The following is a 21398-nucleotide window of genomic DNA, read 5'->3' as shown; positions in this document are numbered from 1 at the left end:
TAAGGGAGGGTTAGGTGGTTAAAAAAAAAAAAAAAAAAGTTAGTAAGCACTTACCTTTAGCTGTCAAGATCTTCACCTCTGCCGGCCTACTGACCCCTCCCCCCGTCATATACATAATATAGCAGTGCACCAGCCAGAGACTCCCCCCATCCTATACATAATATAGCAGTGTACCAGCCAGAGACTCCCCCATGCTATACATAATATAGCAGTGTACCAGCCAGAGACTCCTCCCATCCTATACATAATATAGCAGTGTACCAGCCAGAGACTTCTCCGATCCTATACATAATATTGCAGTGTACCAGCCAGAGACTCCCCCATGCTATACATAATATAGCAGTGTACCAGCCAGAGACTCCCCCCATCCTATACATAATATAGCAGTGTACCAGCCAGAGACTCCCCCCATCCTATACATAATATAGCAGTGTACCAGCCAGAGACTCCCCCCATCCTATACATAATATAGCAGTGTTCCAGCCAGAGACTCCCCCCATCCTATACATAATATAGCAGTGTACCAGCCAGAGACTCCCCCATGCTATACATAATATAGCAGTGTACCAGCCAGAGACTCCTCCCATCCTATACATAATATAGCAGTGTACCAGCCAGAGACTTCTCCGATCCTATACATAATATTGCAGTGTACCAGCCAGACTCCCCCATGCTATACATAATATAGCAGTGTACCAGCCAGAGACTCCCCCCATCCTATACATAATATAGCAGTGTACCAGCCAGAGACTCCCCCATGCTATACATAATATAGCAGTGTACCAGCCAGAGACTCCCCCCATCCTATACATAATATAGCAGTGTACCAGCCAGAGACTCCCCCATCCTATACATAATATAGCAGTGTACTAGCATGAGCCTCCGCTGCATCAGACATGAACCATTAGAGCGGGTTCATAGTAGGAAGAGATTCCAGGCCCAGCATACTATAATAATGCAATCCACTAAGCCAGGATCACCAGTGAGTGATCGGGATCTGCCCATACACTAGACCACAGGTTCAAAACTAGGTCCTCAGGACCCCAAACAGTGTATGTTTTCCACATCTCCTCACAGAATCACAGGTGAAATAATTAGCTGCACCTGTGGATCTTTTTAAAATTTGTCAGTAAGTAATGAATACACCTGTGCACCTGCTGGGTGACTTTGAAAATGTGAACTGTGTGGGGTCCTGAGGATCGAGTTTGAGAACCACTGATCTAGACCAACTTTCATCCAACTAGTTGGTTGGTTGGAATGAAAATCTGGTAAGGTATGGGAGCAAATGATAATCAGCAATTTGCTCCCAAACACAGGAAAACAAACAGAAATGGTTGTTCAGACAAGTTGGTTAAATGTTTGATTTAAACATTTTGTTTAAACACTTTGTCTGTTTTCCGGAGTTTGGGAGCAAATGGCTGATTGTCATTTGCTCCCATGCCAGGGGCGTTTCTAGAGAGGAGGGGGCCCGTGTGCAGGCCCCCTCCTCTCCGCCTGGCGGCCGGCAGCGCACTGAGCTGTGCACGGCCAGAGCGGAGTTATAGACTCTGGGCACTAGAGTATGCCCAGAGTCTATACAGAATGCACAGGTCACCGGGAAAATGGCTGCGGTGGCCATTTTCCCTGTACTGCGCATACAACGAGAAAATGGCCGCCGCGCCCATTTTCCAGTTGTTTTACAGTGCCGGACCCCCGCACCAATGTGGGACTCCGGAGAGGTAAGTAATATTATGTGTGCAGGGTGTGCGGTGCGGGGCCCCCCTGGACCCAGGGGCCCGTGTTCCCCGCACACCCTGCACCCATTATAGATACGCCCCTGTCCCATACCTAACCAGATTTTCATTCCATGTAAGTTGGTTTAGTGCACAGGTTTTCTAACTCTGTCCTCAGGACCCCAAACAGTGCATGTTTTCCAGGTCTCCTCACAGACTCACTAATGAAATATTTAACTCCACCTGTGGAAATTTTTTAAATGCGTCAGTGAGTAATGAATACACCTGTGCACCTGCTGGGTGACCTGCAAAACGTGAACTGTGTGGGGTCCTGAGGACCGAGTTTCAGAACCACTGGTCTAGTGTTTTGGCCAGCTTTAACCTACAAAGTACCTTATTTAATTTGTATCAAAGCTGTAGTGTGTATGCGAGGATATTACTGTTTTGAGTGACCAGATTGTGAAAGATTTGTTTACAACCTGGGTGCCTCCATTATATATGAATATAAGGTACTTGCATATTAAAGGGACTATCACAACTGTCAATGGTGTCTTCCTCGTGGCAGACTGATTAGCAGACAGCAGTAATATCGTCATGATGAAGATATAGGATTGGTCTTGCACGGAAAGGGAAGCCATCGCTTTTTTGCAGAAGATAGGCATTTTGCCAACTGAAGGAAAGTGTAGAAATAGCCATTCTTTATTCTGGAAATGTAATGCGAAGGCAACTTGCAGGTAAGCAACTGGCTTGTAGGAAGTCGCATTCCTATTGACTGTTGGTGTGAGGGATCAGTTAAGTTGTATCTACAGGAACTTGATCTAGCTGACAAGACTGCCATTGGCTGGACCAATTACCTCAGGGAAGTTTTGGGCACAGTTATGGTGAACCTGATGTAACAGAAAATCGTCAGAAACATGGAAAGAATTTACGGTTCTGTAAAGTAGCTTAATATAAAAAACCATTGTGAAAAAGCATGGCAGCACATGAAGCCCTACTTCGCCGAGTTCCAATGGCGCAAAAAAAATGGGCGATTGTGATCTTTTTGAAGCTATACTATCTGCAACATTGAAATTCTGGGAACTGGAAATTCAATATTAAATGTTTTCTGTGTCACTTACTTATTAAATACTTTAAATGAGGTAGTTCAATGGGGATGCAGTCATCAGTTCGACTTTAACATTGTCGACATTTATAACGGCAACACCACAATGTTAGTATATGGGTGTTAAAATGTGAAACAGGCAACATATCGACATGTAAAATGGAGACACTCTCAGAATGTTGGCATTAGGATTAGTCTGTGAGACGGGAGGGTTAGAGTTAGGCACTAGGGAGAGGTTAGGGTTAGGTATTAGCTGGAGGTATTAGGGCCATTGTACTCACCGAAATACAGTTCTGTCACATGACTCCACCGGAACTGAGTCACATGACGGCCGGTACCCGGCAGATGCCACTTAAACCCTGCAGCCGTCAGGAGCAGGTAAACCACCACTGGGCTACCAGCCCTCCAAAAATGCCATTATGTCAGCTTTTTATCATGTCAACATTTCATCAATGGTGACATTATGAATGTCGACATATCATGCCACATCCGTTCAATGAGGTAGTCCCTTTAATTCACAAGTACTGGATATAACACAGACATAATACAGTGCACCCGGAAAGTATTCACAACGCTTCACTTTTTCCACATATTGTTGTTACAGCCTTATTCCAAAATGGAAATTAATTTTTGTCCCCAAAATTCTACACACAATACCCCATAATGACAACGTGTATAAAGCTTTTGAGATTTTTGCAAAATTAATAAAAAAAAAAAAATCACATGTACATAAGTATTCACAGTCTTTACTCAATACTTTGTTGATGCACCTTTGGCAGCAATTACAGCCTCAAGTCTTTTTGAATATGATGCCACAAGCTTGGCACACCTATCTTTGGGCAGTTTCGCCCATTCCTCTTTGCAGCACCTCTCGAGCTCCATCAGGTTGGATGGAGAGTGTCGGTGCACAGCCATTTCCAGATCTCTCCAGAGATGTTCAATCGGATTCAAGTCTGGGCTCTGGCTGGGCCACTCAAAGACATTCACAGAGTTGTCCTGAAGCCACTCCTTTGATATCTTGGCTGTGTGCTTAGGGTCGTTGTCTTGCTGAAAATTAACCGTCGCCCTAGTCTGAGGTCAAGAGCGATCTGGAGCAGGTTTTCATCCAGGATGTCTCTGTACATTGCTGCATTCATCTTTCCCTCTATCCTGACTAGTTTCCCAGTACCTGCTGCTGAAAAACATCCCCACAGCATGATGCTGCCGCCACCATGCTTCACTGTAGGGATGGTATTGGTCTGGTGATGAGCAGTGCCTGTTTTGCTCCAAACATAACGCCTGGCACTGACGCCAAAGAGTTCAATCTTTGTCTCATCAGACCAGATAATTTTGTTTCTCATGGTCTGAGAGCCCTTCAGGTGTATTTTAGCAAACTCCAGGCGGGCTGCCATGTGCTTTTTTACTAAGGAGTGGCTTCAGTCTGGCCACTCTACCATACAGGCCTGATTAATGGATTGCTGCAGAGATGGTTGTCCTTCTGGAAGGTTCTCCTCTCTCCACAGAGGAATGCTGTAGCTCTGACAGAGTGACCATCGGGTTCTTGGTCACCTCCCTGACTAGGGCCTTTCTACCCCGATCGCTCAGTTTAGACGGCCAGCCAACTCTAGGAAGAGTACTGGTGGTTCCGAACTTCTTCCATTTACGGATGATTGAGGCCACTGTGCTCATTGGGACCTTCAAAGCAGCAGATATTTTACTGTACCCTTCCCCAGATTTGTGCCTCTAGACATCCTGTCTTGGAAGTCTACAGACAATTCCTTGGACTTCATGTTTGGTTTGTGCTCTGACATGCACTGTCAAGTGTGGGACCTTATATAGACAGGTGTATGCCTTTCAAAAACATGTCCAATCAACCGAATGTGCCACAGGTGGACTCCAATTAAGCTCTAGGAACATCTCAAGGATGATCAGTGGAAACAGGATGCACCGGAGCTCAATTTTGAGCTTCATGGCAAAGGCTGTGAATACATATGTACATGTGATTTGTTAGTTTTTTTTTTTATAAAATTTGCAAAAATCTCAAAAAACCTTTTTACACGTTGTCATTCTGGGGTATTGTATGTAGAATTTTGAGGACAAAAATGAATTTATTCCATTTTGGAATAAGGCTGTAATATAAAAAAATGTGGAAAAAGTGAAGCGCTATGAATACTTTCCGGATGCACTGTAAATAACTGTTTGGAGCCACAAGACAGATAAAACCTGTAGATCCATAACTAAGATAACCTGAATATTCAATCTGGAGGTCAGCACTGAGGTATAGTTTCATATGTGTAGCGCTAATAAGATACATTTTAAAATTATTACACATCCCATACATTAGAGTACTAAACAGGGATGTTGAGTCAGGGTAGGCAGAGCCTCCCCTGTCATACTCCTGAGATTTGATATAAAAATTATTAGAATAATACAAAGAAGATATTTATAACTTATAAACATCTTCTTTGCTTATTGTAATCATTTCTATTGTTAACACTTACCAGCTTTATGGAACTCCCTGGGACTGCAGAAAGATGAGAAATGAGGCAGGAACAGCTCAACCTCTCTTCTGTATAGTCAGACACTGCTTGCAGAGCTGGGGGTGGGGCCACACCACAGGCAGTGAGCTGCATAGAAAGAGAGCTAATAGAGGCATGCCTCTTAGGGGTAAATTTACTAAAGTGAGTTTTTAGAAGAGTTTTAAAAGTGATGTTGCCCATAGCAACCAATCATATTCTAGCTATTATCTTCTAGAAGGTGCTAGTTAAATGTTAAGTAGAATCTGATTGGTTGCTATGGGCAACATCACTTATAACTCACTTCTAAAAACTCTCACTTTAGTAAATTTGCCCCTTCGTATGGGGGGCGTGCCTCCCTCATCCCCGAACACGCCCAATCTGTCGTTATCGGCAGATTGACCGGCATGTTCAGGCGATGACTGATGTCGAAAACGACCAGCGGGAGCGCACATCACTGGTTGTTTGACATTTTCATGCCCGATTTCTGAGCGATTAATGAGTGATTGAACGATAACGCCTAGTGGATACGCAGCTTTACAGTAAGTAGGGGATGAGACAGGCTCCCAGCACTCAGAGCCATCTCCATGTGTGCCTCCCTAGCCATTGACCTCACCGCACGTCATTGGTACTAAACTACACACAGTACTAGACTTAATTAAAGGGTGCAAATGATACATTTCAAGCATTTGATGTATATATATTTTTTCTTTTTTATTACTTCAACATCACACCACATTTCACAGGACAGTGCACAGGTTACGGTGTATTGATAATGTAATACTGCAGATCTGTTCTGTATATAATTTCATACACGTACTATAGAAGCAATGTAAGATATACATTTATCAATAACACAGCTTTCAGAAAAAGTACATTTTTTTTTCCTTACACAGTACAGAACACAGTAAAGTATAGACCAGTAAGAGGAGTGTAATAGGATGTCAGTAGAAGAATACTCTGTAAAGGATTCTGCAATAAGACGTAGAGGGTTAGATAGCCACCAATTGTACATTTGACACACGCTGTGGTGGTAGAAATTTTTGGAGGGCTAAACCAATACTCGAGAAACTGCGGCCTCATAATTCACTGGGACCTTATGATATAACTAGCAATTTTTTCGGCTGCACTAAAGAATAATGGCTCAACCCCAAAATGGCCGCCGTCACGTTGTAGGTGACAAGGATACTGCAGTAGAGCAGATGTTGCTTATTGAAAACAAATTCCACACACTTTGAATAGTCTGTGTAAAAATGAATCATCTGTGTTTCAATACACAGATTTTTCTAATTATAAGTGCAAAAAACATAGATGCTCACCTTCCCCCCCCATTCATGGCAAGGCTCATTGCAGCCTTCATACGGAGTAAATGGGTACAAGCAAAGTTCATAGAGATAAAAGTGATACAAACATGGGAGGGCCAATTACACAATGAGATTGTATTAACAGAAACAGAAAATATATTCCTATACACAGACGCCGCTCTCCAGTCACTGCTGTCCGCCTCTTTTAATAAACCCTTTTCTATAAAATATACATTAAAACAGTCGCACAAAAAAAACCCCTGCACTACATCCCGTCCACCTCTTTTTATAATATAGTATTTTCATAATTATACCACTTAAAAAAATCTAGTAACTGTTCAATATATTAAAATGTCTATTCATGCTATACGAAGGTCTTATTTTGTTTAAACATCCTTTGAATGACTTACATGATATTTTATCCCGTGTATATGTTCTAAAAAGGTCTAATCAGCTGTAATGTGTTTGGTCTATAAAAAGTTAAAGATGGCCGCATTAACACTGGAAAGCTGAATGATCCTGATGGACAGACGTACTCCCCGAAATGTTACTAGAGCCATCTGTATTTGCACTGGCCTATAAATATTTGTACAGGAATGTATGTATGCAGCCCGTAGTTATATAAACCCCATAAATACTGGTCACTAATCGGTATATAGCAGAAAATATTAAGCATTTATTCCTGTAATATTTGTACATGGCATTCTGAGTTCTACTCTACAACACATAATTCTGACCAGACAACAGTACGGTGTACTAATATGAACGAGAGTCTAATTTTACCACACTTATAGTATGTTTAGCAATGCATTATCTGTACCCAACATAAAAAGTGGACTTTGCATCTTAAACATTAAAGTGGACCTGTGGCCTACAGAAGACAGAGGCAGCCATTTTGTGGGCTGAACCAACACTCAGATTCCAGTAGCTGGATAAGTGTCATTCTCCCACAAAATGGCTGCTTCAAAGGCATGCAGAGCGACTTGTGCACTTCTAACAGCCCAAATATTGGAATTGCACATTTTTCTACAGCAAGAAGGGAATGTGGATGAAAATGGAGCTATTGGGAAAGGAACTGGGCGCATATCTGAAACTATTACTGATTATACCTATAATTCAGTGCGATGACAAAATTAAAGTGCATTGTAAGTATACCAGCTCCATCCTGTTATATACAGCTTGCAAACCCTGCAGCACTGTTCCCAGTGGAACCAGATTCTTTGGATGTTAATGTGTATTTAATATTAAAGACTTGCTTTCATAGGGTAAATTTGTCACATAGACAAATACAGCAGTGAAAAAAATAAAAAATTTTTAATTTTTCCACTGGGATCCTGTAGGATATAATCTGGGAGAGAAAAAAAAACAACATTTATGTACATGGACATAGGGCTTAGTGTGCAAATATAACTCCTATCCCATAGCTTGGTAAGGTACACTCCACACCAAGAGTATCTAACTACCTGTATTACATTTAGTCCCTTTGCTTTGTCACATACTCATCACATCTGGTTTTAATTAATTAGCTTTTACACACTAATCCGTTCAAACCAGACACAAGGAAATAGGCTGTTACAATAAAAATAAATACTTTGTCCAAAGTTTGCATATTTAGATACATGGCTTGAAAGTGTATCTAACAGTTACAATTATTTGTAAAATAGACCCCTACATTTTCCACATTTAACTCCCATCCATTAAAAGAAAAAATATACATAAAATGAAATGGTGTGTAAACAAGATTCAATACAGCACAAAAAGTAACTGTACAATATTTGGTTGAAGGATAAATTGTGAGGATTACATTTCTTGTATGTATTTACATGGATTAAAGGACTCGTTCTGTAATATAGGTTTAGGTTTGTACAGGATTAGAATATCACCAGCTACTGTAGAACTACAACTCCCAGGATGCTTTGGACAGGCACATATCACTAGTTCTTATACTATTCTTAGGAAGCTGTAATAATCCATTATTGCACATTTATTTAACAAGGTCAATCACAAAGTTAATGCCCAATATCACATATTTAATTTGAGGTCTACAATATTTATGGATAATAAAATGTTCACCCAGATTGCGTTATTTCACATAAATCCTGGTCTTGAGCAGTGTAAATGCGGTATTTCCCTTTAACGGAGTGTGCGGTTGCTTGGAAAGAGGTAGCTACATCAAGGAGCCGCAAGAAACCTGCCCAAAGGGTTATTCCTTTTGTACTCTACCAATGAAAGCTGACAGATTGGAGAGAAAATGGCCTTAATTATTAATGGAGCAAGCAGTGTACATAAAACTTGCTGTACTGTAACCCATGGCAACCAATCCGATCAGAGTGGTCATTTTTCTAGCGCAGTTTAGATAACGGCATATGTAATCTATATAAATTGTACACAATGCACCATGTTACTAAATAAGCCCAGCTCATTAACACATTAGGAACAGTGGGTGCAAGATGGGCAAATGTAAAGAAGCCAATCAGATGTTTGCTTTCATTTTCTAAAAACTGAGAAGCAAGCCGATTGGTTACTACTAACTTCACTACTTTTTACTACTAAACTGCCTTTCACAGATCTATCCCACTCAGTGATAAAAATTAAGCCATTGAGAACATACCGCCTTACCGGTTACATGTGTGTGGTTACTATTGATCAGTAGCGGAAATCACACTGTAATCTTAGAAAATCTGGTTTCTAGGACAATGCTTTTTTCCTTTACTCCGGCCTACTTGCAGTGGTAAGGCAGCCTATGACTCTCCAGCCTATTGTGTAACTAAAGGCTCCGGTATGCCCGAGGCTGGCAGGGCATGGCAAGACATGTAGTTCTCCAACAGACGATAGGCCATAGTCGCCTCTTTTTCCCTCCCGTTGTGCTTGGCGACTGTACAATATATCCTCCTTTAAAATGTTTCGATTTTGTTCAAGTCAGCGGATAAATATTAATGGTTTACGGCTCTGCCTCACCCATTTATCTACTATATAGTGGTTTCATTGCCAATACAGGATATAAACATTTTCTCAAAACAAATACATACTTTCATTTTTAAACGAACGGGGGAAAAATAAAAATACAAAAAGAAAAAACAAAAACAAAAAAAAACATACTCATCTGACATTTTACAATAATGTAGCAAAGGAACCAACATGAGGGTATGTGTGACCTCCTAAAGGTCTAAATAACATTCTAAAGTTGGTGGTGCTCTCATAAGTCAAGGGATACTATATGTGTACCATTCGTAAAGAGAAAAAAGTAGCCTCTTTGCTGGGGCACACTTTGAAATATTAATGTATGTATATATTAAAACATAACTTTTTTTGAGGGATTTGGTTACTCATTATTCATAATACTGTAAGCCATATAAATAGCAGCATTTCTAGAATATATATATATATATATATATATATACACAATCTTAAACAATTATTTTGTCTATATAAACCAAATTGCTCATTTGTGGATTTAGGATTGTATATGGATTTATCTTCTTAATGTCGCCATTTCTGCAGCAAGCAGAGTGCGTTTTAATTAGGGATGTGCAGGCTCGGATAGGTTCGAGTTTGCACGTGGAGTTCGGATTTTTCCCTCCAAAAAAACGGAACTCAGAACGAGGCAAAACGTCATCTTACATGGACGAACATCATCATTCCTAGACAAAAGACCAGGAATGATGATGTTCGTCCATGTAAGATGACGTTTTGCCTCGTTCTGAGTTCCGTTTTTTTTGAGGGAAAAATCCGAACTCCACGTGCAAACTCGAACCTATCCGAGCCAGCACATCCCTAGTTTTAATATATACATACATTAATATTTCAAAGCGTGCCCCAGCAAAGAGGCACCTTTTTCTCCTTGCGAATAGTAAACATTTACATGGACTCCCATAAAACACGCACATTTATATTATGCTGAAGCACAAAAGGAAAAGAAAAAAAAAAAAATTTACATTTGAAATATTGCCCAGATAAGCACAAAATGTTATGAGATACATTAAATAGTGGTTCCACTAAGTAGCTATGTACTTCACGATCACCTGAACGAATTGCACACAAAAGGGAGTCAGCAGCAAGTCCAGGTTACCGATCGGTAAAGTCTAGACTTGATGATGAAAGAGTTGGAGTTATGGTGGAGAGTGGTTCATGTTTGGTCCTTGATAGGACACGTGGAGGTGGCGGGGGCTTCCTTAGCGACAGAGTATAATTGGAACCATCGGAGATAGTGTTCCGGTTGCTGTCCAGTCTGGACTGCTGAAAGTTGTTTTGTGAAATGATCCCATCCATCTCCACTCCATCGAAGAGTAAACTGTTCCCTTTACTGGCAAGGTTGTCTTCGTCAAACGTCACCCAACCTTTTGAATTAGGTTCTGGCATTGCGGATAAATTATGCGGTAATGAGAGACTTTTTTCAGCTGGGCCCACCGTAAACCTTGGCCTGCCCTGCTGGTCGACAGAATGAAATTGATCGAACAAGCCAGCTGACAGCGATGTTGGAGCACTTAGTGAGGCGTTTGCTGTATTAAACGGGTTTCCTGAATTTGCCGATCTCTCAGTGAATGGGTTGGCCGAGAAAGTGTTCGCCTTGTTCAGAAACGGATTGGGCGATATCCGCAGAACGTCTTGAATCCCGCTACGGGCCGGGACCGGAGGCAGTGTAGACATGCAACTCTTATTACTCAAGGTAGGAAGGTTATTTTGCACTGCAGAAGGCAACAGAACCGCCTCCTTTTGGTTCGTTGATAAAACTGAAGATATGTGAATGGACGTCGGCAGCTTAGAAACGGGAGGCTGATCAAATGAGAAGTCCACAAAAAGTTCATTGTCGAATTGACTTTTAAAGCCGCTGTCTCCATTAGTTGGATTCTGCAAGAAAAATAATAATGATTAAAAAAAAAAATCAAAGACAAACAGCAACAAGATCAGAAAGAATAAAACAGTTTACGTCCGTTTCCAAAATGTAAAATGAGCAAGATGGAATGTCATAAAAAAAATAAACGGCTTTTTCTACTAAGTAAAACTATTCACAAGTCTCAAATAAAAATATCTATCCACACAAACGTACTTAGTTTGGAATTTTCTTTGCCTCATGCAATATCCATGCAATAAGTGGGATGAAAATTCAATAAACTCTGGGTGGTCCAACCAACAAAGGCCTAAGATGAGAAGTGACTTCTTCCATAGAAAATAACAGGCCACCGACTTTTACAGCTGCAGCTCTGGTTCCCATTTTATCTTAGTACCGTCCAATATATAATGGTAAATATTAACCATGATATCTGGGACAATTTCATACCTTTTGTTTATAGACACCATAGAGAAATAATTGCTGCATCAGATGGACACAATCGCATAGTTGCAAAACACTCACTTCACTATAGCTTTATAGAGCATCTATTGAAGGATTGTATAGTGTAGGTGTTTTGTCAAAAGGCAAGAAATACATACATATTACAGCTGGACCTGCCTTCCTATGGGGGAGAAGGATCAAGTTGTCCAAAGCAACCAATTAGATTCTAACAGTCATTTATCTATCACAGTCTATAAAATGACAGTTAAAAATAAGAGTTGTGGTAGAATTAAGGCACACATCCACTAAAAGACATCAAAGCGACTGCACGATTACAACATTGTAATCGTGCAGCCGTTTGTCAGTCTGTGATGGGTCTACATTGAGTGAGCAGTCGTTCAGTGTAGGCACATCAATCATCTCCTAACATGCTGAACCTGACTTTGTCAGGTTGCACAGCTTCTTTGCCCGATGATAGATGTCTAAAACGACCAGCGGGAGAGCGCCTTACTGGTCGTTTTGGACATTTTTCTACATGATTTGCAAATGATTAATGAACGATTGAACAAGAACGTCATCATTCAATTTAATTGTCTAGTGGATGTGTCCCTTTACCTTTGCTAACTGTTTTTCTTCAAGGTCCATAGGGTCCACAGGAACTACCTTGGGGTATGTGGTTGGAGAGATACAGGCACCAAACAGTCAAAGCTTTAGCTCCCAGAATGCACTGGTCCTCCTCCATATATACCCCACCCCCAGCCACAGGCATGCAGTTTGTTAACAAGCCTAAATGGCAGGAGAAGGAAAGTTGAGAAGGAAGAACAAAATACACTAGAAACACTCTCAGAAAAGATGAGGGAATCAGTGACAAGAAGGAACAGCTGGGAGGCCAGGTGCTTCAGGGTGGTGCCCTATGGACCTCGAAGAAAAAGAGTTAACTTTTGTTAAGTCTACCATAACTCTTATTTTCTTCTTCAGGGTCCATAGGGTCCACAGGAACTACCTTGGGGATGTCCTAAAGCAGTTCCCTTAAGGGTGGGGATGCTCCTGAGCAGAGAGGAGAATCCACCGCCCAAAGTATCAAATGCATAAAATGTTATAAAAGTGTGGACAGAAGACCAGGTGCCCGTCTTGCACAACTGTTCTACAGAGGCGCCATGTCTAAACGCCCACGATGGTCCCACAGACCGAAATGTGCCGTGACAGTGTTAGGGACAGGAAGATCAGCCTGTGTATAAACTGAGAAATAGTAATACGCAGCCAGTGAGCCAGAGTTTGCTTGTTAGCTGGCCAGCCTCGCTTATGAAAAACTATAGAACACAAAAAGCGAATCTTATTTCCTGATGGAGTTGGTACGATCCACGTAGATACGAAGGGCTTGAATCCCATCCAGGGAAGCTTCACCTGTAGAAAGGTCTGAAGACTGAAAGGCCGGGACTACAATTTCTTCATTCATATGAAAACAGGATACCACTTTTAGAAGGTAACCCTCAGGTGTATGGAGGACAGCTCTATTCCGATGAAAAATCAAATTTGGGGAGCGACATGAAAGCGCTGCCAAATCAGAAACTCTGCGACCTGAGGAGATCGCAAGGAGAAAAAATGTCTTTGCTGTCAACCATTTGAGGTCCACTGAGTCCAAGGGCTCAAAGGGAGGAGTCTGCATGCCCTGAAAATAAAAGATAGATCCCAGGTTGCCACCGGAGGGAGAAACGGAGGTTGCAAACGGAGAACACCTTGCAAAAATGTTCTAACATCTGGCAGTGGAGCAATTCTGTGCTGGAACCAAACTGACAATGCAGAAAGCTGAACTCTCAAGGTAGCCAGGCGAAATCCTAAGTTTAGTCCAGCCTGGAGGAAAGCAAGAACTCAGGAGACTCTACATTTATACTCTTCGATTGCAGAGCAATTTGCGCACCCGCACTTGTAGAGCCAAAATCTTGTCTCCTGGTAGAAAGATCCTTTGTTCCAGAGAATCCAGTAGCGCTCCCAGATGTACCATCTGTCCAAGTATGGCAGTATCCTGACTCCCTGTCGCCTGAGATGAGCCGTCATGATGGCCATTATCTTGGTAAACACCAGAGGGGCTGCAGACAGACCAAAGGGCAGAGCCTGAAACTGGTAATGTTGCTGATGAATAGCAAACCTCTGAACCCTTGGCAGATACGCATCCTGTATGTCCAGGGAAACCATGAAATCCCCAGGCTCCATTGCCAGCATAATTTGACCATAGGGTTTCCTACGGAATTTGGGCACATGGATAAACCCGTTGATAGATTTCAGATTCAGAATAGAACAGTGAGACCCATTTGGCTTCTGAATCCCAAATAAATTTGAATAATAACCCCCTTCTCTGTTGGGCCAGAGAAACTGGGATTATTGCCCCTGAAACTAGCAGGGCACAAATAGCCTCCTGCAGGGCCAGGGCTTTGACAGAGTCTGATGGAGGAGTTGTTCAAAACAACGGAGGGGGATGCCTCTGAAACAGGAGGGCAGATCCTTGAGAGACTACTTCTCGAACCCAAGCATCCGTTGTTGTCTGATGCCAGGCGTAGGAAAATTGGAGAAGTCGGGCTCCCACCCTTAGAGCCCCCAGGGAGAGGCCCACCCCATCAGGCAGATGGTTTATCATCCGGCTTGGAAGCTGGAAGTCTGGCCGACCATGATTTCTTGTACTGTGGTATGGCCTTCATGCGGGAATTATCTTGTCTGGAAAAGGACTGTCCCTTTGCCCTTCCTTGCGGGCGAAAAGACCGAAACGAGGACTGCCTATATTTAGAGGTAGTCTCAGAAGGCAATTCGGCAGATTTTGCTGCTGCCAAGTTAGTCACTATGTTATCCAATTCTGGACCAAACAATTTACCAGCAAAAGGCAGAGATTGAAGGGCTTCCCTAAACCCCATATCTGCCTTCCAGAACCTTAACAAAAAGGGTTCTACGAGCCACAACCAAAGTTGCTGACACTCTAGAAGCCAGAAGTCCTGCGTCAATAACTGCTTCTCCCACATAAGCAGCCGCTTCTTGCCTTTGGGAGAGATAGGACAGTTGTTCTCTGGTAGCCTGTGGCATACTGTCTTCCAGAGCTTTTGCCCATTCCTTCATTGCCTTGGATACCCAGGCTACAGCCACAGCTGGCCGGGTAATAGCTCCAGACAATGAAAAAACTGATTTCAAACATGTTTCAAGTTTCCCATCTTTAACTTCCCTGATTGAGGATGCAGATGAAATAGGTAATGTAGAGCTCTTGGCTAATAGTGTCACATGAGCATCTTCAGCCACTCACACTCACTGGGCGAGAACGGGTACAAGGATGCTAACTTCCTTTAGTATGAAAAAGTATATCAGGAGTGTTCCATGCTTCAGCCATGAGGCCTGTAAACTGCTCAGACTGAGGAAAGTCATCCTTTACCACTTTGTGACGCCTAAAGACCGGAGTCTTAGATCTAGGTGGAACCTCCTCTTCGTCTACACTCAGGATGGATCTAACCGCTCTCACCAGAGAGGCGACATCCACAGAGGATTGGTGGTCTTCCCCAGCCGAAAGAGACTCAGAAGAGGAACCATGTGTATCATCATTTGATGAAGTGTTAGAATACCTAGGCTGCGCCTGATGGGATACTCTCTTATGCTTAACAGTAACTGGTCTATCCATTTGCATCACTTGCTGAGCCACGGTAGACGGTTGAACCATACCCTGCTTTGAGTGAGCATAGGCATCTATCCAAAAAAGATGCACGGGGGGCATATATATAGCAGGATTCAACTGCTGAAGGAACCCCATAGTGGGAGGCAGTACCGGAGTTGCTGCAAAGTCCACTAAATGCGCCATAACCTGAGACCAAAGAGGACGCGCCGGATGGCTCTTGTACAAGGGCTGGTGTACTGGATTGGCGAGTGGTAGCGGTCTCCTATAACAGGGAGCACACAAACCATCCTGTATGAAATCCTGAGCCGACAGGTCTGCTGAACAGGATCTCCATGAAACCAGCACAGGGACAACAGTCTTCTGTTTACTTTTGTCCTGAGACATGGGAAATATTTGCAAATAACCTACAAGTTTAGGGTTAACAATGCAATGTGACCTACTTCACAGATACATATAAATGTGAAGTAGTCTCTAACCCCTATACACCAGGTAGTTGGGGGTTAGAAAAAAAACCCAAAAGAAAACAAAACATTTTTTTTCCACCACAGAGTTTAGCATAGATCACCTAAAAATGCATATAATATTCAGTATTTGCAAAAGGGCATTAAAATCAAACTACCTAAACACATACGTTTTTGGTAGGATCTATATGCATATAAATATATTTGCAAATGGGTATTAAAATCAACCTAAACACAAGATTTTGGTAGGATCTACATGCATATATACTAAATTGTGTTATATTGGTAGGATACAAGGGCAATGCATACAAATAGGCACTGAATCAACTTATACAAAGATAGAAGAAATCGGTAGGATTCCAGTGCTATATACCTTGGTTCTAGGAGAAAAGATATACACAAAGAGAGACCCAATCTCCCCTCAGTAAACACTCAATTACAGCTGAGTTTCTCCAACTAATTAAGAGAGAGGGATTGGCAGCTCAGTCTTCACAAGTAAATATGAAGTACAATTTAACCCCTACACACCTGGTAGTTGAGGGTTAAAATGGAGTAATAGAAGTGATGTTATAACAGACATAAATAAAACTTGCTTGAACACCTGTTTCCCTTTATGCTTAGCATATATAAGTACAAAGGTAACAATGTACATCAACATCGACAGCCGCCCCTTTTGTAGTGAGCTCCCGAGCGAGAGAATTTCTCTCTCGCTCCAGGGCTTGCGCACGCGCAGTGCGTGCGCAGGGCATAAACATCGACCCAGTTGTGAGCGCTCAGCGCTTGCGACCGGGTCTGAATGAGGACCTATATACCTGACCCATGCCAGAGTCATACAGGGAGACGACCCAAACCTTCTGCAGAGCACCGATGGTGGACTGTGAGCGTCTCATATACACGAGGCGGGTAGGAGGAACAAACCAGATGCGTGAATACTTTTCGCAGGGTCGGGGAAGGGATGGCCGGGGGAGAGCCTGCCTCCCCTAAGCTGCATCAACCTACCGGGTACGCTGGCCTCATGGCAGTAGATGCATCTACTGCCGATCCGCGGCGTCAGACGATAAGTTCCTGGTGGTCTAGTGAGGACGCGGGGGAGCGGCCGGGCCTTCACTGCAGCGGCTTCCGGTGCGTCTCCAGCGCTGGAAGCAAGGACTGCCGAACGCGATCCCCGTAAACGAGGAATCGCCTTACCCGGCATCTCCGTGCATCCGTTTGCAGTCCAGGCCTCCAGCGTTGCTGCTAGCTAAGCTCCGCTGTGACCTGCCGAAATCACCAGAGACGTTACTGGTGTTGCGGCATCAGCGGAGGTAGGAGTCGTCGCAGTGCATGTGTCTTATTAGGACGCTCAGCACTGCTAACCCAGTAAAATAATAACTAAAACAAAATCAAAATTAAAGCTTGGGATTGCCAGAGCAGTCCCCTGTTCAAAAGGTGCGTCTGAACTCCTGCTGAGCACCAAACAAAAAACTGAATGCCTGTGGCTAGGAGCGGGGTATATATGGAGGAGGACCAGTGCATTCTGGGAGCTAAAGCTTTGACATTTTGGTGCCTGGATCTCTCCAACCACATTCCCCAAGGTAGTTCCTGTGGACCCTGAAGAAGAAAAGCAGATTGGTTGCTTTGGGCAACTTCTCCATTTTTCTCTCTCCAAGGCTTGATTCATCTCCCCTATCTGTACTAGACAGACTAGCTGAACCCACGTGTATGACAATGCTTTATTTACAAGAGAGTCCCTTCAAAGACACTATCCTAAACATGTGGATCACCTTATTTAAAGTGGTCCTGCCACCTAAGTACAGGCAGCCATTTTGCTGGCTGAATCAGTATGACATCATCAAGGAATGGCCTGACTGATATTCCCACGGCCTGACTTCTAGTTACGAGGTACTGGTTCCCAGTGAGCCAGCAGGCTACCATCTTATGGGTATATTAGATATGACCACAGAACGTATATCTCCTAGATGAAAGGAGGACTTTATGGAGGGTTTGTGTAATTGAGCAACACAAAAATCTCAGCTTTTAGTTTTATTGGCTTGATAATCACCTATTTTTTTGGGAATGGGTATGTAATGGTGGCTGTCAGGATGCCTCCTGTCATAAAAACCTGACAGCGGCATCCCGATGGTTAGTATCAAGACAGTGGTCGGCTAATGCTGGGTACACACTATACAGATATATCTGCAGATAATGGTAGTTCATACACACTGAACGGCCATCATCTGTGTCTAGCAGCGGGTACAGGTGGCCAGGGGGCGGGGCGAGGACATTCCGCCCCCTTCCAGACGGCTGCCACTGTATGTGAAGGGGCAGTCTGCAGACCGCCTGTTCACACTTGCCGACGGACAGTTATATCTGTAGACATATCTGTCCATCGGCTGTGCAGCGCAGCCAATGCGATATGTCTATGAACTACGCCGTTCACAGACATATCGTGGGTACACACTGGCCGACGGGCATCCGATCTATTGGCCGATCAATTGATCGGCCAATATATCTGTTAGTGTGTACCCAGCTTTAGCGTACTTACCCTCCCCCTTCTCCCCCTAACCCTCCCTTCTTGTAGCCTAACCCTTCCCCACAACCTAACCCTCCCCGTTTGTGCCTAAACCTAAAGGCACACATCCACTAGACGACAGGCAAAAGACTGCACGATTACAACATTGTAATCGTGCAGTCGTTTACCAGTCTGTGATGAGCATGCCCTGAGCGAGCAGTCATTCAGTGTAGGCACATCAATCATCTGCAAATATGCTCAACCTGACGATATAGTCAGGTTGTACAGCATGTTTGCACGATGATAGGTGTCTTATACCCCTTTCAGACAGAAAACCAAATTACCGGGTTAAACATTTCAACCTGGTAATTTGGGGATTTACACGGGATCTTTTTCTGTCTGAAAGGGTCATCCCGGTCTAAATTCCCAAGACTTCGACCTAGGAATATACCAAGGTCAGAGACATGGGAATTTAGTCCCGGGGTTGACCCTTTCAGACCGAAGAAATACATGTGTAAATCAGCAAATTACCGGGTTGAATTTGTTGACCAGGTAATTTGCTCTTCTGTCTGAAGGTGGGTACAGACAGAGAATGGCAAAACAACCCGGTACGCAAATGTCGGGTAAAATCCATGTTCTTTGCCATTTTCTGTCTGAAAGTGGTATCTACGACCAGCGGGACATTTTTGCAAACGATTTGCAAGCGATTGAACGATATTGATATCGTTCAATAGCTCAAAAAAATCGTCTAGTGGATTTGCCATTAATACCTAAACACCACAACACAAAAATAAATAGTTTGTGTTTAAGCTACAATTGCAGTGGGCCTCATATTGTCCATACATCCTAAACTGCTACATGGATGTATTTTGACTAAGGATATGGGACAGATGTTCACAAAATTACAGCCACTCACAATGAGCAACCTGTGAGTGATTTTCTGCATAAACCGAGTTGTTTGGAGATAAAACTTTCATTGTAAAAATTAGCTCTGTAATATACACACACGTACACATGCCTATAACGGATTCATGGATGTTCTGTTGTATGAGGATGAAGCTGCAGAATTCAGAGCACATGCAGATTTATAAGGGGATAATACCCTAGGTTATAGAATTAGTGGTAAATAAACGCCATGCTCATCATTTGCAAAACAGCCAAGATAAAAAATACACAGACGCTCCTGAAAGTCACCCTGGAGGTTCTGTGAGCAATGTCATGGGTCCCATAACACGTGTGCTTTATATTACACATGCTACCCAGCTATTTATATAACTACTACGCTTCTCACACATCCTCAGAACAGGACATGTTTTCTAGATTTCTAGTTAAAAAAATAGAAATAAATAACCACAAGGAAACCAGCGCTCCTGTTATATCTGCTCCCAACCACTTCACCTCCTGTAGCGCAAAACAGAACGGTGCGATGCCAAGCAATAAAGTCACGTTTCCGCACATCTCATTCAAACTGGTATAACCATGGTGTGCATTGTTTGCAGCTAAAATAATGCGACTGTGAGGCAGAGCGCTCTATAGGACCCAGTAATGCAAGTGGAACACCGCACTTACCCAGCCAGAAAAGCGGAATACGCTCAGGTTTCCCTAGTGACACATAGCAGGGAAGAGGCAGCTGTATCTCTATCAAACAGAAAGTGCTTCAGCTGTGAGAACACGCTGGTGTGCTTCCTATGCTCCAGGGAAACAGAGGTTCCCCTTCAACCAGGGAAACAAGTTTCCCCATTCAAAAGCATTACACGCGTCTGGCCCGGGAAATAAGGATTTGCGAGCGCTGAGGCACAACGCCGCACCTGCTATTATTCTGCAGGTTACTTCTAGGAGGGATCTGGAAAGTTTGCACTTTAAGCAGTTTACGAACTAAACCAGGGGAGAGTTTCTCTGGCCCATGCTAAGATGCCTAGGGCACTGCGGCAGTTGTGGAACAACAAGTCCCAGTATGCCCCACCAGCTTCTGTACAAGGCATGTCAATAAGGGCAAATACAATCAGGCAAGAACAAAAAACACCATTCTTCTGGCAAAAGCTTTACTAACTTATCCAAACAGGGCTAAAATCAAGATGTATCATCATATAACCAAGTCTTGATCCAGTAACGGCCTAGTAGGAAACATGTAGGAAATTTACGCTGTACTAATCAGGATTACAATTTCTAATGAAAGTTGTTTTTGCTAAACACAAGACAATAAGTGGCTGTTTCTATATGGGAACAAACACGATGCACAGCCTGGAACAAAAATAATAGCTAGCACTGCAATAACTAAATGTTATTCCAAGGCACCATATTGCAAAATAGCCTAAAATAAGACCCCAGTCATTATCAGCCGATCTCCGATCAATACTGTGTAAGCTGATGACCGTAAAAACGTCTGCCATTACTAAGCACTATACGCCTGGTGGAAAGCAGAAGATCTGCAACAGCTTGTTAGATATTTATAGGTTCTGCAGCAGTAAAAGTTATTGATATATTACATGCATGATGTCATGATAAAGGTCACAGACCCCTAAGAACTCCTGATGTCCTGGTTACTCTCTGTCCCAATGATCAGTGTGCCAGTGGTATTGTCCGCGAGGATTGACATGCTGAACCAGACGGTAAAAACACTGGTATTGAATAAAATAATGATATATTTGATATTCCATCTGTATTGAGGCCACTATGATGTAATACTGCCCCTGACGCTACAACACATACGGGCACCATTAAATCATAATAAACACTACAGATACAGGCTTGGATGACATTACAATAGTCCAATTAAAAAAAGGTCAGCCTTGTGGTAATTGGTTTTACAGTGGGCACGTCACACCATACCACTAAGAAGGCAGTCACAGAAAGGAGAACACAACTTTGCCCAGTTCTACGTTAGATGTGGATTCAATGTAATCTGATCACATCAT

The 21398-nt window shown here is 42.9% G+C and overlaps 1 protein-coding gene across 7 annotated transcripts in view; it reads right to left on the bottom strand.

The window, feature by feature from the left end:
• Window positions 1-10446: 10446 nt before the first annotated feature.
• The window catches only part of SYNJ1 (synaptojanin 1), a 106014-nt gene continuing 95062 nt past the window's right edge, over window positions 10447-21398 (bottom strand). For 5 of the 7 annotated variants that reach the window (XM_088461687.1, XM_088461691.1, XM_088461692.1 and 2 more), the window contains one exon: window positions 10447-11461. In XM_088461687.1, the coding sequence (XP_088317813.1) occupies window positions 10679-11461 (783 nt within the window). In that variant the 3' untranslated portion in view covers window positions 10447-10678. The remainder of the gene's footprint in view (window positions 11462-21398) is intronic. The other 2 variants (XM_088461693.1, XM_088461694.1) reach the window with 1 other exon arrangement.

The sequence above is a fragment of the Taudactylus pleione genome, unplaced genomic scaffold, assembly GCF_031769625.1.
Source record: "Taudactylus pleione unplaced genomic scaffold, aTauple2 ptg001086l, whole genome shotgun sequence".
Lineage (NCBI taxonomy): Eukaryota > Metazoa > Chordata > Amphibia > Anura > Myobatrachidae > Taudactylus > Taudactylus pleione.
Note: the sequence above shows the minus strand (reverse complement) of the source record. Positions and strands in the feature narration are given on the sequence as shown.